Source organism: Sceloporus occidentalis, unplaced genomic scaffold, assembly GCF_023333645.1.
Source record: "Sceloporus occidentalis isolate IW3139 unplaced genomic scaffold, rSceOcc1.0.p SCAF_18, whole genome shotgun sequence".
Lineage (NCBI taxonomy): Eukaryota > Metazoa > Chordata > Lepidosauria > Squamata > Phrynosomatidae > Sceloporus > Sceloporus occidentalis.
In genome coordinates this window covers 1,688,803-1,705,674 of record NW_028316998.1, presented here as the reverse complement: position 1 = coordinate 1,705,674, position 16,872 = coordinate 1,688,803, and the positions used below count along the sequence as shown (strand labels likewise).

At 42.7% G+C, this 16,872-nt stretch overlaps 1 protein-coding gene across 1 annotated transcript in view; it reads right to left on the bottom strand.

Moving 5' to 3' along the window:
* Window positions 1–2,618: 2,618 nt before the first annotated feature.
* Window positions 2,619–16,872, bottom strand: part of LOC149302537 (PH domain leucine-rich repeat-containing protein phosphatase 1-like) — a 66,757-nt gene continuing 52,503 nt past the window's right edge. Inside the window, exons 11-17 of the mRNA XM_089482222.1 lie at window positions 13,812–14,012; window positions 13,055–13,217; window positions 7,481–7,611; window positions 7,157–7,273; window positions 5,690–5,884; window positions 4,728–4,956; window positions 2,619–3,788 (exon numbers count right to left, since the gene is read on the bottom strand). Of these exons, the coding sequence (XP_089338348.1) occupies window positions 2,619–3,788; window positions 4,728–4,956; window positions 5,690–5,884; window positions 7,157–7,273; window positions 7,481–7,611; window positions 13,055–13,217; window positions 13,812–14,012 (2,206 nt within the window). The remainder of the gene's footprint in view (window positions 3,789–4,727; window positions 4,957–5,689; window positions 5,885–7,156; window positions 7,274–7,480; window positions 7,612–13,054; window positions 13,218–13,811; window positions 14,013–16,872) is intronic.

The following is a 16,872-nucleotide window of genomic DNA, read 5'->3' as shown; positions in this document are numbered from 1 at the left end:
ACCTGGTGAAAGCGCCTGTAAATCCTGACATCTCTCCTCTGTGCAAGCAAGGTTTCCTTAGCCATAATACCCAGAGGTTAAAAGATGTCATGTCTGCGCATACTCCTCTACAGAGACAAGTAACAACTCTTAGCTGTCACAATAAAACATGTTTTATTAGAAGTCAGTCTGGTGTACTTGCTTGTAGCAATCAATTTTGGCTTGAGACACTACAGCAGGTGGTGCATATGAATCTAGAACTGCGCTTCTGAATAAAAAACAAAACCCATGTGCGGGCTGTTTTACAATGCTTGCTTCATTTTAATACACATTAACATACTCCATTTGGGGAAAAAAATGATGCAAATAGCAGTAACTCCCCGTAGTGTCCATAGTTACTTCTAAACTATTAGCGCTACTAACTTTATTTGCACCCATTAGGTTCCAGAAGTGAATTATTTTTCTAGGTTGCCTTTATTTTTTGCGTTTCACTCTCATTGCCGTTATATTTATCAGCAAAAATTATATTCACGGGAGAAAATAGAAACATGATGGTTTTTCACCCCAAAGTACTTAAAAGCTGCATTTTTACAATATGAAAATAGCGATCCATACGAAATAGGCCATACTCTTCTATGAACCCTTCTATTACCGCCCTCTACTCTATGTTGCCCGATACATTACGTTTTAAAGCGAATTAGCTGCATGCAAGCGTCTCCCAGCTAGAATTAAATATAAAATGATTTATATGGTGCATACACCTGCTGACACATACCACACAGCCGACTGTGCAAGACTGAAATTGTACGCTCGTCACCTTAGGTTTCTGAAGCCCAAATTGTTGTAATGCAATACTTTTCGTGTCTGGTCTGCCTACCGTACTGAAAATTATAGTATTATATGAATCAATAATAGAAAGAACAATCTCTACATAAGGGCTTCAGACAGTACGTGTGTAATAGCAGTAACTTGCTCTTATGCATCAAGCAGGTGGACATTAGATCATGTCTTGAATCATACCAAAATAAACGACAATGGTTTAAACACAGGATATCAAACTGCAGCCCTCAAGGGCCTTACCCAGGCCAGCCAGGTTCCTTAAGCTTGATCACTGGCAGCTCAATCAAAACAGATCAGACACAATACTGGACTTTTTGGGGGTTCTGGAGTTTGACACCCTTGTTTAAGAGGTAACGAGCAGCATAAGAATGTGACTATGAACTAATTTTAATATCAGACCCTTTAACCCCTTAATGAACAAGACTGTACATGTACGGGCTCAAAATGCATTGTTTTCAATGGGTTTTGGGGCCGCCCATTGTCCTTAAGGGGTTAATCTGAAAACTACTAAACTGACATGACACCTTTCCATGGCTTAACATAATTGCAACAGGCTTCAACTATGCAGACTAACCTGTGGTAGAATGCGTTACCAGTGAATTGGCAATAAGGAAATGTATTCAACCAGAGAAGCCAATTAGATGGTGACCACCACTTTTTTAAAAAAAAACAAAACCCCTCCCCCACCACAATGGGTGGCAAAAACAAAACTTACTCAAAAGACGACCAGGATTATTCATTGTAAAGTCTGATGTTTATTATACCAAAAATGATGACATGTCCATTTGCATTCGGCATTGATATAACTCTGGGCAGGTTGAATCATCTAAAATTAGCTCTGTACAATCATGCTGGATTGTGGTGGCGAAACAGGACACAAGGCAAGTTGGAAGGAAAGGTTAACATGGTCTATCTGAACATATTGTAATTCATAGATAAAGGAAATCCTCCAATTTCTGGTTGTGCCTTGCCAAGACTACAAAATATTTTAATTCCCCCAGTGACGCAGTGATCAGCTGAGAACATTGCCCTTGATGTGTGTATCCAGCAAAACCTCCGCACAGCTGCAGCACCACAGGGTGAATCATACTGGAACACTATACAATATGTAAGCTATATACAGTAACTCTTTAAGTGCAAGCGGACAGTCTCTGCCAGCAGTGAAAGAGTCATTTTTCCTAATCAACTGTTCTCTCAGAGAAAATTAGTGAAACTCCGTGATTTAAGTCACCGGAAAGAGTAAGCAACTCCTAAGAGTTAAGTCATATTGATCTACAAATACCTAGCACTTTCAAAACCCACATTCTACAAAAAAAAAAAAAAAAAAAGGCATTCATTTTTCCTTTTTCTCATCCAAAAAGGCGCATTACTTTACAATTCTTCAGCATGGACACACTGCTTCATATCCTCAGTAAACAAAACTATTCTTTTTATTTTTTTCTTAAAAAATATTACAAATCTGTATTTGTTTCTCTGCAATATATTAAACATTTTTTCATCAAAACTTTTATCTTCAAACTCCTTTGATTTCCTTAAACATATGTTATGGAAAACAGTGATTAAAACTTTTTGTTAAAGCGTCTGTAGCTGGTGATTATTAAAACAAAAAGGTGGGGGAGTGAACGGTGAGTCTAAAGAAAAGAAGAGCAAAAAGAGGACATAAGAAATATTTAGGAAAGGATTAAGTGTGGGGTAAGAGCAGATGCTTCAAAAAGGTACCTAAAAGTTAGATTTTTCACATGTCACTGGAAGAGCTGAGAAAGCTCAGGACTTTTAAAATGAAGCATAGAACCCAAGGGTCATAGTGGTGTATCATCATAGTCTTGCAACTGGTCCATTTGATACTGCCTATGTTGCTGTAGCTGTTGTTGTTGTAATTGTTGTTGTAATTGTTGCTGCTGCTGTTCCTGATGTTGTTTCATGATCTCTTTTACTTCCTCTTCAAGTTCAGGTGGTATAATAAACTGGTCATCAGGATCAGGCTGGGCTGGGGCTGCAAAATAACCGCCTGCCTTTCGTAAAGGAGCATCAGCCGCAATCTCGATCAGGTTGTGGCTTCTCTCTAGAGGTGCTACAGAGCCGTTGCCTCTTCTCTGGCGACCAAGAGTGTTAGAAGAGAAGTCCTGCCTTCTGCCTGGCCCCCCAGGGTCATCTTCATTGGCGCTGATGACAATGCCCTCATCAGCGGTCTCTGGAAGAACGGTAGGTATAGTCTGTCCTCCGTTCTTGGCTCGAGAACAGTGAATATCAACTTCTACTTCAACACGGCTCCCGTTTGAGAATACGCCTTCAATGGGCTCCTCATCTTCGCTGTCCAAACCATTGTCAGAGAAGGCACTGGAGAAGGTGGCACTGGACAGCTGCCGCTGGAAGGAGCTGGAGAGACAGACAGGATGTAGTGTACATCGTTGTTCAATTGGACACACGGCAGGTCCAACTCCGTTCTCATGAAGTGACACAGCAGGCGGTTCGTCAGACGCTGTGGACCCCACTTCGCTGCTCATTTCTGATGTGGAAATTTCACTGCTGATCTCTGAGGCCAGACCACTGCTGGATGATGGCATTCCTAGGCTATCTTGGGCACGGTCCTTGATGACAACATTGACAGAGGGGGTGAAGATCCCAGGACTTGGAGGTGGTATCCCACCATTCATTTCACAACAGCAGAAGCAGTCCTCTGTGACATTGAGTTGGACCACCACAGCACACAAGCTAGAGCTGCATCCATAGCTCTGAGCCAAGCTGCACAATTTCTTGGAGGCTGCCAGCGCATCTGGTACATTTCTAACAGCTTCCACAGCCTCCTCTTCTGATAGGCTATCCCACAAGCCCTTGCTCCCAAGAATGAAGAATTCATCTTGAGGAGTAAGTGCAACAGACTGAACGTGAGGCCTAGGGGTAACACTGGGGTGAAGAAAGGTGTATCCCAAAATACGAGTACAATCAGTCACTCCATTCACTTTCCCATCCTGCCATGTAAAAGAAGGAAAAAAAAAAAGTTTAACTTTTACATTCTAAACAAAACAAAAAGCTTCATGTGTGAACAATGTTCCATATAAAACTTGGGATAAATAAAACCAATATGACAAGGTTGTAGAAACGAAAGAGTTAACAAAAGGTCTGGCTGCCATTTTAAAATGTGCCTTTTATTCCAGCCAGCTGCAGCTCCATGTTATTTATGCTCCAATTACTTTTTTGCAGTCTATGGACGGGGCCTTATTTCTCGGAATGGGGAAAAGGAGGAGAAATCGTGTTAGAGAGGACAGGAGAAGAGGAGTATGTGAATAAGAATCCTGGGTTCCTCCTTGCTCTGAATCCGTTACCCTTTGCCACAGGTTATCGTCCCATTACATCCACTTAGATTTGTATCTCTTGTAAAACGCCCAGAAAAGTATATTCTGGTTCTGAAAACCTGAACGCTTTGCTATCTCAATGCAATGTTTAGGCCTGGGATGGCTGTTTTAAAGATGACAACGGATTACATTCATCATGCGAAATGATCCCTTCTAAATAATTACAGCTGTGCTCAGAATTTGTTTGATAAATACTACAAAAAGCAATACCATTCATTGCCAAGTTAATAATTAGCTACAGTAGTGCTTTTTATCAGGATTTTCCTACAGATGAATCAAAATGTTATGTTGATATCAGATTCTACCTTAATTAAGTACGGTTTCTGTCTATAGTAAGACAGAGATCAGCGTTACCAAAAACACAATGAATGTTTTGATTCACTGCTGAGATCCAGTGCCGCCTTCTCTTTATGAAGCTTTGAGAAACCTGTGATTATCCTTCCGCATGCTGCGGTACACTGGGATACTCATTAACTTGGAAGGGAGCGGCATTTTAAAATCACGTGGAAACGAATGCCATCTATGGCAATGTGTGCTGTGGGCTTATCTGTTCACCTCTGTGATGATAGCCTTGTGCTGTTTCACCCTCTTCAGTTCTTCTTCGCAGCTAACCGTGTAAGACTTGGACAGGTTCAGTGGCTTCCCATCCCTGCACAGCACAGTTTGGCACTTGCCCACATTGGCAGAGGTCAGCGTGAAGCAGCCTGTGGGGTCCATGGGATCGTGCTTTATGTGGCAGAGAACAGCTGAGCCTCCCATCTTCTGCCCCGCTGTCCCCAGCTTCCTACAAATCAAGCAGATAGAACTGTCAAACACGGATGCAAGGGAACAAAGTCCTACCCAACAGCATTAAAGAAATCTACATACAATCAGTAATCTGCTATTTAGGCCAGAGTAACCATGTAACTTCTCATGTGCAAATGTCTGAAATTAAAGTTACTAAAAAGGTGACTGACATGGAGGACACGAAAATTATCAAGAAATACTAAGGGATCTCAGAAAAAACAGCCTCCAAGAAAAGGGGTAGAACCGAATACATAGGCATAAGAATATCCTGAATCTAAGACAAGACCAAGGACTGGTGAAAGTCAGAGTCTTTACAGCAGGAAAAGAAAAACACCAGAAGCCCAATGTCTAAAGCATGTAATCACTACTCCATATCATCCATGCAAGTCTCCCAAGTGTTTATGGATCTCAGATATAACTTGTGAGGCCCTTCATGCAGTAAGTCATTATCTGTGCGGTCTCAACAGATTAGCAGATATACATTACCGGTGAATACAGCCTTAACCATTTGGTCAGAGTGGACATACTTTTCTAGCTACTAATTGGGCATTGAGCTATTCTCGGAGCAGAAGCTCACCAGGAGTTGGGTTCTACCAAATCCATAGTAGCGGCAGGGAGTTGACACCACAAATTTTGGCCAAACTCTTGCTTTAATGAATAGACCCCACGATACAGAAAAAAAAGTTGACACATGCTAGTTTAAGAACGACCAAGAAGAGATGTCAGGTCACCTTTGCATGACAAGGAAGGTGTTCCCCATGTACTCCTCCTCGCTCTTTGTTTTTTGGAGCTCATCAGCCAGAATGTCACTCATGGTGCACTGCAACAGACTGGGTACCTCTGCATTCCGCTCCCCATCAAACACACCATACACAGCTTCCCTGTTATCACAGAAGTTGTTGACCAACACGGATGCCACACAGAGCCTGTAAATAAGGAATTAAAAAATAAAATCTTTAATTACGCTGAGCAATTTCAGATGCATAAAAAATAAAATAAAAAAAAGTCTTAAAATGTTTATAAAGCCAACCACGTCTATGGCCAATGGAATTGAAAGCCAGCAGTATAATTATCAGTACTTTTAGTGCCATCAGTGAGAAACAAAGAGTCAAATAAAATGAATACTTTTTTTTTTTTTTTATTGGGCCAGCACAGAAAAAAAAGTTGAAAAACAATTTTCTTGGAGGTCTCTTGCTCAGATGAAAAAATTTTATTAAATTTTTTTCTCCATTGGCACTTAACATTGAATGAATTTCATCTAAAGGCATGTCAAGAGAACAAAAGTCTATTCAATGTCAAGAAAAGATTTAACTATAAATTAAAATCAACACTTAAAACATTGTCAAAGGAAACATACACATTAGGATCTATCATATATTGTATGTATATATATATATATATAATATATATATATATATATATATATATATATATATATATATATATATATATATATATATATATATATATCTATATATATAAAAGACTCCAACGCCTATTCTCGAATACTGGTAATTCTGCAAGTGGAAAGGAATGTCATAAGGGCAGGCAAACGGTTAACATTCTGCAAAGCTGACATAATCCTTTAAGCAGCCACTTGAAAGCAGAACTTTTCACCATTGAACGCAGTGATATGCAGAGCTCTCCATCCCATAGTGAACACTGGTGTACAATGGCAGAATCCTGCATCAGTTACAGCAGCCCCATGGCAACTAACGCCAACAAAGGACACAAGAGAAAGGGCCGGTCTCAATCGGACATCATGGTCTGGTTTGTAAAGTTCAAATCTAGTTTCACATGAGAAACTGAGGCTTTCCCACGTGTCGAGTCATGAGTGAGTGCACAATGAGTGCTCCAACTGTGAAAACTGCTATATAAACAGTTTTTACGCAAATTACGTCACCACTCAATTCCAATGTTACGTGTTTTTTGTTTTTTTTGGTAGATCGTTCAGCTTCTGTTCGTTTTCCTTGGTCACAGCACACATGCATGTCTTCTCCCTAACCAGGTCTTCTATATGCGTTGGGGGTATATATATATATATATATCTCTCTATCTATAAGTCAGAACACGGTATGGTTCATTTTTAGAGCACTGTAATATTCTGTTTAAAGACTACGTAATTGTATGAATGTGTTTGTAGAGTACAATGGGAAAGCCCCACGGCTCCACATGCACGCCGTCCCAATAGTACGTACTTGTTCTTCATCCCGGACGCCTCGGTATATCCGTGACTCCAGACTGCTGGTGCACCGGATCCTTCACTGGCAGAGAATCCACACGAAGGCTGATCCACCTTGAAACATCGTATGTTGCTACTGAGGGATGCAAAAAAAAATTTTTTTTATACCTATAACACACTTATGCTACAGAGGACAATTATTGCATGATCAAAATAAAAAGGAACGTGTACGCAGACAAAAAAAAATAAAAAAATCTAAGAAGCTAATATTTATTACTACATTATCCTGGGCAGAAGCAGCGTGTTACCATATACTCGCCTGCCTACAACTCATACTTACTTCAACAGCTCCAGTGTTTTGTGGTCCAAAAGCAGGCGGGCGTTTCCAGTGAGGTCCAGTTCTTGTAATTTGGGAGGCAGATTTTCAGGCAGCGTTATTTCAGACAGTTCGTTACAGCTAAGGTCTACACACTAAGACAACAACAACAACAAAAAATATTATTCAACACCGATAATCATGAAGTAGGGCCAACGCCATGATAAATGCAGATAAAAATGACACTGCATGGGGACAGAATAATACAACCTGAATGCCACAGCAAATGGCATACAGCTGGATAATGATAAACAAAGACAACCCCTTCAGTCTAAGTTACAGGTACAACGTGATCTGAATGTGTGATAAAGACCAAGCTAAACCAGAACTGCTTCATGGAGAAGGTGGCCTCTAATGCTAAGGCAGGCCCGGACTGGCCATCGGGCACACCGGGCATTTGCCCGGTGGGCCGGGCCGGGCCGCGGCAGGGCCGGATTGATTTAGGGGCTGATGGAGCTGCAGCTCCAAGCCCCTACCTTAAAATAGGCCCAGTCAGGACCGGACTGACTGGGCCTCTACGGCCGTCTATAACGCAGGGCAAAAGGGGCACCTGCCCCTTAACCCTGCAGCAGCTGCGACCGGGCCCGCCACTCTAGGGGGCCCGTGAAACCCCCACGATTAATTCCGCGGGGGCCCGCTACTTACTGGCTAGCCGGGGATGCCGGAGACGCAGGAATCCAAAAGAATCACGTGACGTACGTCACATGACCCTGCTGCGCATCTGCTTCCTCCTGTGCAGAACAGGGTGGTCTGCGAGCGCCGAGCGGCACGTACTCTTTAAATCTTCAGTTGTTCAGGTAAGGGGAGGCTGCATGAAGGAGTGTTTGAGATTGAGTGAGTGAATTAATGAGTATCTGTGAAGGAGTGAGTGAATGAATGTTTGTGAATGAGTATATGTAAATGAGTGTCTGAATGAGGGAATTAATGAGTATCAATGTATGAATATCTGAATGAGTGAATGGATTATCTGTGAATTAGTGAGTAAATATTTGTGAATTAATATGTGTGTGTGTGATAGCATGGATGTGTAAGGGGGCAAAGATATCACAGGCAGGCTGTTTTGGTGGCAAAGATGCCACAGGCAGGCTGTTTTGGTGCCAAAGATGCCCGCCTGTGGCATCTTTGCCACCAAAACAGCCTTGTTTTGGGGCCAAAGATGCCGCAGGCGGGCTGTTTTGGGGCCAAAGATGCCGCAGGCGGGCTGTTTTGGGGCCAAAGATGCCGCAGGCGGGCTGTTTTGGGGCCAAAGATGCCACAGGCGGGCTGTTTTGGGGCCAAAGATGCCACAGGCGGGCTGTTTTGGGGCCAAAGATGCCACAGGCGGGCTGTTATGGGGCCAAAGATGCCACAGGCGGGCTGTTTTGGGGCCAAAGATGCCACAGGCGGGCTGTTTTGGGGCCAAAGACGCCACAGGCGGGCTGTTTTGGGGCCAAAGATGCCACAGGCGGGCTGTTTTGGGGCCAAAGAAGGCACAGGCGGGCTGTTATGGGGCCAAAGACGCCACAGGCGGGCTGTTATGGGGCCAAAGATGCCACAGGCGGGCTGTTTTGGGGCCAAAGATGCCACAGGCGGGCTGTTATGGGGCCAAAGATGCCACAGGCGGGCTGTTTTGGGGCCAAAGACGCCACAGGCGGGCTGTTTTGGGGCCAAAGATGCCACAGGCGGGCTGTTTTGGGGCCAAAGATGCCACAGGCGGGCTGTTTTGGGGCCAAAGACGCCACAGGCGGGCTGTTTTGGGGCCAAAGATGCCACAGGCGGGCTGTTTTGGGGCCAAAGAAGGCACAGGCGGGCTGTTATGGGGCCAAAGACGCCACAGGCGGGCTGTTTTGGGGCCAAAGATGCCACAGGCGGGCTGTTTTGGGGCCAAAGACGCCACAGGCGGGCTGTTTTGGGGCCAAAGATGCCACAGGCGGGCTGTTTTGGGGCCAAAGATGCCACAGGCGGGCTGTTATGGGGCCAAAGATGCCACAGGCGGGCTGTTATGGGGCCAAAGATGCCACAGGCGGGCTGTTTTGGGGCCAAAGATGCCACAGGCGGGCTGTTTTGGGGGCAAAGATGGCAAGTCCTATTCTTCCAATCTGGGTCCTAGGCAGGTCTGGGTGCCAGGTCTGATTTGATACTAATGGGGGTGGCTGGCATAAATACACAATGTAGGGCTGGCTGACGGGGCAATATGCAAGGGTGTGGGGGCATTAATTCACAAGCGAGTGCTGGCTGGGGCATCAGTGCATCACATAAATCAATACTAAAGTGGGGCTGCTCTCTTGAGTGCATAAATACACGTGGGGGCTGGCAGCATCAATACACAAGAGAGCCAGCTGCGGCCATCACCTAAATCAAAGGGAAAGCGTCCGTGGAAACCCTCCGGATGCGGGTGTCAGTGTGGCAGAGCCTGTCCTGGTGTTTGTGTTTAGGTGTTGGTGTGGCAGAGCCTGTCCTTGTGTGTGTGTGTGTGTGTGTGTGTGTGTGTGACTGACTGGGTGGCAGAGCCTGTCCTGATGTGTATTTAGTCATCTGTTTTCTGGCTCTTTACTTTCTGTAGGATTAAATTGAACTATTTAATTTTTACTTATCCAGAGATAAAACGCCCTCCTGAATTTGTCACTTCAGAGGTCAAAACATTCTAGGCCCAGCAAAAGTAAAGGTATTGTGTTATTTACTCTTATTTCAACCTACGTATCTTATTAAAAAGGATTTGTGGCACTAGATTGTGGCTTCAGGGGTCCCGTGTATGATGACTTTTTTTAGTCACATTGCTCAGCCTAGAGGATTGGCTGAGCGCCGCAATTCAGTTGGCGTGGTCTGAGTTTCTTAGTTTGTGACTGGCTGCGAGAGAGGATCCAGGTCCCCTGCAGTGCTGCAGGGAATTTGGATTTTAGTGCGCAACTTCCACTACTTCACTTCCATCTGCCCCAACAGGGGTTAATATATCAACAGAAGAAAAACAGGGCAAATAAGCACCACTGGGTAAGCTTAGCCTGGAGTATTATCTTTATTTTTTTGCTTATTTGCCCCATGTTTCTTCTGTTGATATATTAACCCCTGGTGGGCAGATACAATTTTTTCGGGATCTATTAATTATGTGCATTCTTGAATTTTTTTTTATTTTTTTTTGATTGCTGTAATATTTGATTTATTGCTTGTATTGTCCATATATTTATATATATATATTGATATTGTATTATGTATTATCTATTTTTTTTGTCTAATTATTATATATTTTCATACCTATTTTAGCGCTGTCAGTTTTTCTATCACGGGACAGAGTGTCATATAGGAGGTATAAGGGATATCAGGGGGCACAGAGATGGGCACAGTGGCATCTCTGGCATATAAATAAATAAATAAAAATGGGCTGCTCAGTCTCAAATGCCCGGGCCTATTTTTTGTCCCAGTCCGGGCCTGTGCTAAGGCTACAAAAAGTTGTCAAGTGTGCGTACATAATATAACAATAAAAGTAGCCCCATTTGGCTCCCTTCTGTTCGACTGAAGCTTTGGTACCACCAAGCTCCTTTGATTGTTTCAGACATTTACACATCTCCTCTTTTATGTATATTTGTAGAACATTATATATTGTGATGAGACAACATGCACCTCCTGAGCATAGGTTATAATATACAAACTGAGTGGACAGAGGTAGACTAGCTATAACCAAGAAACCTTGACCGAAATCCTAAGAGTCTATGGTAAGTAGAAGTTCTAGAGCGGTCTTTAGTTGAGAAATAATACAATTAATGTCCTTTGAAAGGCCCTCCTCTGATAATGAAATGCTCCCTTTCTTTTTCCATGGGGGAGGGTAATTAAAGATTAGTACTCATGCCTTGAGTAAATCAGGGAGGACAATGCTTTCATCCATTGCCTATAGCACTAACTGTTCCTGGAGTTGCCAGAATAAGCTTCCTGTCCGTGGGAACAAAACCCACTAACCTTGAAAACGGGCTCTGGTAGTTTGACAATCTGTACTTTTCATGCTTCAGCAGGCATGCAAGCTACTTCAACATGATTACAGAGAACGGAAAATACAAGAAGATCCGACTGCCAAGAGAACTCGCACGTGAAGCTACCAGAGAACTCCAATGTCACGCTACCAAAACCAGTGTATAGTATACAGATACATGTACTGGTAATATATGCAAGCATACACACATACACGTCAGAATACTTTACCAGCTGTTGATCTTTATACTTTTATAGGAGTTATTGCAACACACGTTACATCATGTACGCATAACACACATCCGTTAATATATGCGCGGGGGATATAAATTCCAGCTAGCATGTAGTATTCGTTACATGAAAGAGGGTGGTGGATGCATGGAATTGCCTTACTACAGAAGTGGTAGCTAATACAGCGAGTGAGTTCACACAAGAATCTGCAATCCTTAAACGGGAGCTCAACTGTGCCAACACTTGAAGGTATTGTACCAGCTATACTACAGTGACAGGGTAATACTAGAGAGAATGCTCCCCCTGCCGCCATCTGAAAAACAAACCTAGAACAGAAAATCACCACGGTAAAACTAAGTGTAACTTTCTGCTGTTGCTGGGCAGTGAAGAGGTTAATTAGTATGAGTGCATAGTCATGTTCAAAGGGTATGTAGTTAATATTTTGTCTACGATCATGTTTTGTAAAGGTGAAAGGTCAACTTGAATAACCAATTCACCCAGAAGTTAACTTTTAGCTCTTGTCCCCTGATGCCATTTCACCTATTATGGGCACCTATACTCTTTCATTACTTTTCTGCCAACCGGCTCACGATCTTCTGGGATGATGCGGAACAGAACCGGCTGTTTCTCTGTGTGCGCTGATTCAAAATATTAGCTATAGAGTATCCATAGCTGCTTATTTGTGTGTGTGAAAGGGATCAAATGCTAGGAAAGAGCTCTATGGACTAACATTGTACTTAACAGCATTACAGAAAGTAGTGTCAGTATTATATAATGTGCGGAACAAGGTCTTTCAGGTTATTAGTAAAGAAAAAAAACACACATTTACAATTAACAATCTGAAATGTAATCCAGCAGGATTTACTAAAGTAGACGATATATAGTTAGAAGGAGCTTAAATAAAGGAATCATCATTAGGGCTGGTATGTAGTGTTCATTAAAATGGATGCATTCTCTCCTAAGAACAGGATTTTGAAATCCTGGAGCTTTGAAGCAAAAAAAGTTTTTTTTCACTTTGCCAAAGTAAAGAGTGCACCAGTGCATTTTAATTTAGCTGCACACAGATAGGGAGGGGGGCCATTGCTCCCCCCCCCCAATTCTAGCAAAAATAGGAAACGGACGTCAATGTATATTATCAAAAGCATATACTTGTTTTTATCAAAGAAAGCCCAAAACATATACTCAAGCTAGACATGGTGGAAGTCCTCCTCTATCTTTAAGAATGGGTGGGGTAGGTTAGTATCCTTGAACAGAAGGGTCATCCTCACTTCACCCATTCACGGTCCTGAACATTATCCAAATGATTAACATATTAACTTGATTTATTTGGGCCAGAGTCAGGTGTAAGTACAAACATAAAAAGATCCTGACCTTGATTTCAGTGAGCTGCATGACTTCAGGGAAGACCTCTACGCAGTTGGAATGGGCGACCACTGTGTGCATACGTCTGCAGTTCATGATGGTGGTAGGCAACGCTTTCAGCTTATTTCCGCTGATATCTATTTCCTCTAGCTCTTCCAGCTTGGCCATTTTGCTGCAGAGGTAAAAAAAAAAAAAGTATACTTGTCATCTGGTTCAGAACAAAGTAACAGTGTAAGTTTTGTATATTAAGTTCCTCCATCCTTCAGCCATCTAGGAACTCTGCACCTCTGCATGGATTACCAATTGGCCAGGCAGCTTGACGCACCACTAACCTAGCGCATCCGAAAAAGGCTACAGATCAACACTTAGGGTGTTCTTTTTTCCTCTTAGATGACCCTGGTTTCCCGGAACTGAGAACTACAAAAACTGCCTGGTCTTGTCTTAAATGTTCGTATACATAAGAAAAGCATACCTACATAGGACTTGGTTGTTTTAGAAAGAATGATTGCTTGCTTCAATTTCCTAATAAAATAACTAAAGCAAATTGTTAGTTTTATTTTACACACTAGACAGAAGAAAATTATTCTTGTAACAGATTGAGGATGATATATATATAGATATATATATATATATATATATATATATATATATATATATATATATATATATATATATATATATATAAGGTCACTCACAGCCATGCCTCATAAGACAGATTTAATGTCCTGAACAAACCTCACAAGTCCTGTAACAGACTCACACACACCTTGCTGGAAAGGTCTGCAGGTGATTGAAGGCCATGTGTAGGATCTTCAAACGTAGATGTCCTGTTAATAAGGGCACACACTTGTCTGTGAGGTTATTATTAGTCAGATACAGCTCCTGCAGCACACTCTGGGTCTCCTCTGACAGGCACGAGGCTGGGAGCATTTCCAAGCGGTTAGAAGAGGCATTGAAGCATCTTAAGCTGCAAGAAAACAGAAGAAAAATAGACGTGTGACGTGTTAAATGTAAGGTATAGATGTCCCAAAAACAAGTTGCAAATTGATCCTCAACAACATGTAAAATAGTATTCTATAACATGTTGCACGAGGTATATCGGCCAGCTAGTAAGGCTCTGTTACGGATTGCGATGGAAAAGAAAAAAGGTTTTGATCGTTAACATGAGCACTTCTCATTAAGATCTCCAACTTTTTTCATTGCCGTTATTTCCTTAGGCTGGTCACAGGACGGGTAGCTCATGTCATATGGGTGTGAGAACGCTTTGTAAGTTCTCTGCTCTAGACAGATGTTATGTTTGCTATCAGCAGTAGCAGCGTTCAGAAGAACACATTAGGAAAACCGCAGCTTACACAAAAATGCCATTAGGAGAAAGTAAAGAGCTCCTGTGTATGGAATATAAAGCGGAAGCATGACCTGTTTATTGTTGGCAATATAACATAGCAGGTAATTCTATGGATGTCTGAGCAGAGGCTGCTGTGGCCTTGTACGAGTTAAGCCAAAGATATACGCATAAGTGACGTTCAGGAGAAATCACATGGTTCTGTGAAGAGCTTGGTCAATGAGTGCACTTAAAGGAGCGAGCTAGGCCAGCTGGTTTGTGCAGGCAGATTCTGGAGGGTTCCCAAAAGTGCCGAGCCAGGAAAATCACGCCTGACTGCTACTGTATGGGGAAAGGAAGAGGGCAGGTAAAATCGGGCTGCACTCTCACTAAATTTTCTCCTCTACAAGGCAATTAGCATGTTGCCGGTGAGCGAACCCCTGCAACATGGGAACATCTAATTAACCAACCCACATAGCTACACTCGACATTTAATTGCCTCAAACTGGGTGAAAGAACAGACTGTCCCGGAGGCCTGAAATGTGTTTATTCCGTGCCAGCTTCCTGCAACTTCAAGAAAGTTGATTTTATTCCCCTGCAGCTCAAACTGAAAAACCTTTGACATGACAAGTGCATTTTTTTGGGCCAAGAATTTCATCGCTCATTAACATTTGTGCTAATAAGTGGTCACCCTTTGACACTCAAGGACAATGGACACAACCGAGCATGCAAGCTACACAATTCCTGACCATTTGCGTGGTGTTAGATATGTTTATATTCCTTGCGTTGTGTGATCCCCCCACCTCCTGTCATTATTGACATGAGTATGTTTGACAAGTCTCCCAAAGAAAGAGAAGCAGGGATACCAGGCAGCTTGTGGAAAGACTCAGACCTTCCAAGGTTATTATCTGAACGGACACCACATTCCATTGGCCTTGAGGACCAGCGATGAACATTGATGCTAATATTGTGCAAACAGGACAGTATCTATTACATACTAAAACAAAGTAAGGTTAAGTGTGTGTTCTTTTATCATCAAAATATGGGAGGTACAGAGAAAAATCTATGAAACTTATGTGATGGATTTCATTACGCACACATTAATACTTTCTCAACAAGAACATGTCATTATAGTCACGTAACATCATTGAGAATGAGTTCTAGTTACTACCACCTTCCTCAAAAGCAGCTGCTTTAAATGCCTGTATCGCAACGCCACTGGTATTCATACAAACTCAAGGGAGCGACTCAAGGGCAAGCAGCTCAATCTGGATTCAGCCCCATAGAAACCAACACGATTTTAAAGTTCTTCCAAACACTAGGTTCAGTCCTTTGAGCACGACGTGGGTCATATTCACACGAGCGGAGTAATATGCATGATTCCAGGTAAACCAGATGTATTCACCTGTGTGAATCATTCTCCTACAATAAGGGTCTCTTTAAACCTGCCATCTTGTGTGCATTCCACATTCTGGTAACACAACAATCTGCATTCTTTAGTAGGTTGGAATTCTGCATACAGGTCAAGCAATACTGCATGACAAACGGCATGACCGAAACCAGAAGGAAGAAATCATGCTGCATCTGAATGTGGAAACATAGGTGGCGCTGCTGTACCAGCAAACTCTGCAGCTGCCGAGGCCGCCGCTGATCTACAGGGCCTCTATCGAAAGAGCGACACCTATCACAATCCTATGCATTATACTAAAAGCATACGTTTTTTCACTCAGCAGTCCTTGAAATCTTTAGACCATGGGGGAAGGTGATCATTTTCATTTTAGAGGAGCTTTGCAGCATATAGTTTTCAGCGGTGTTTAAAAAGTTTGGTTTGTGTTCATAGAAAACACCGGATATAACCAAATGCCCAGAAGAGAAGGTGCTGTTATTAGTTATCTTTATCGTTACCATTAGTGTGATCTTTGTAGACTCTGGTGTAATGGCCACACATGGCTTGCAAGATCACATCCAGTGAGGATTTTAATAGAACGGCTTAGCTCCACCATATACGATCCGTATTTTAAATCGCCAGAGCTACAAACTGCTCCAGACATCATATGCACTTTAACTAGACCCCCTCCACAAAGTGCTCCGATAGATTTCATTAGGAGTATTGTCCTGCTTCATTGGTGCAAAATGTCAGCGCGCTGGGGAGGCATTACCCTACAGAGCTCTGGAGCTGCAGCTTCTCCTTAAAGAAAGGCACTGATTTTATTTTTAGTATAGTTGTGGACCCTGTCTGGGACACTGGAGCATCCCTTTAACATGCTCTTCCCCAAGAGGCAAAAGCAGAACCTATTGATATTTGCATTTTGGCTAACAGTCTGCTTGTTTCCATCAATGCCTACTTTAACAGCAAGATTCGCTTGTTACGAGTTTCTTCACATTGGCTCATCACCGATTTCACTAAACCGAGAGTCTGCAGGCAAGCTGAATAACACGGCTTCACCAGGCATTATAAAGCACCAAATCCAGCACGACCTCCTGCAGGAATGGCTGTGTTAGGTAT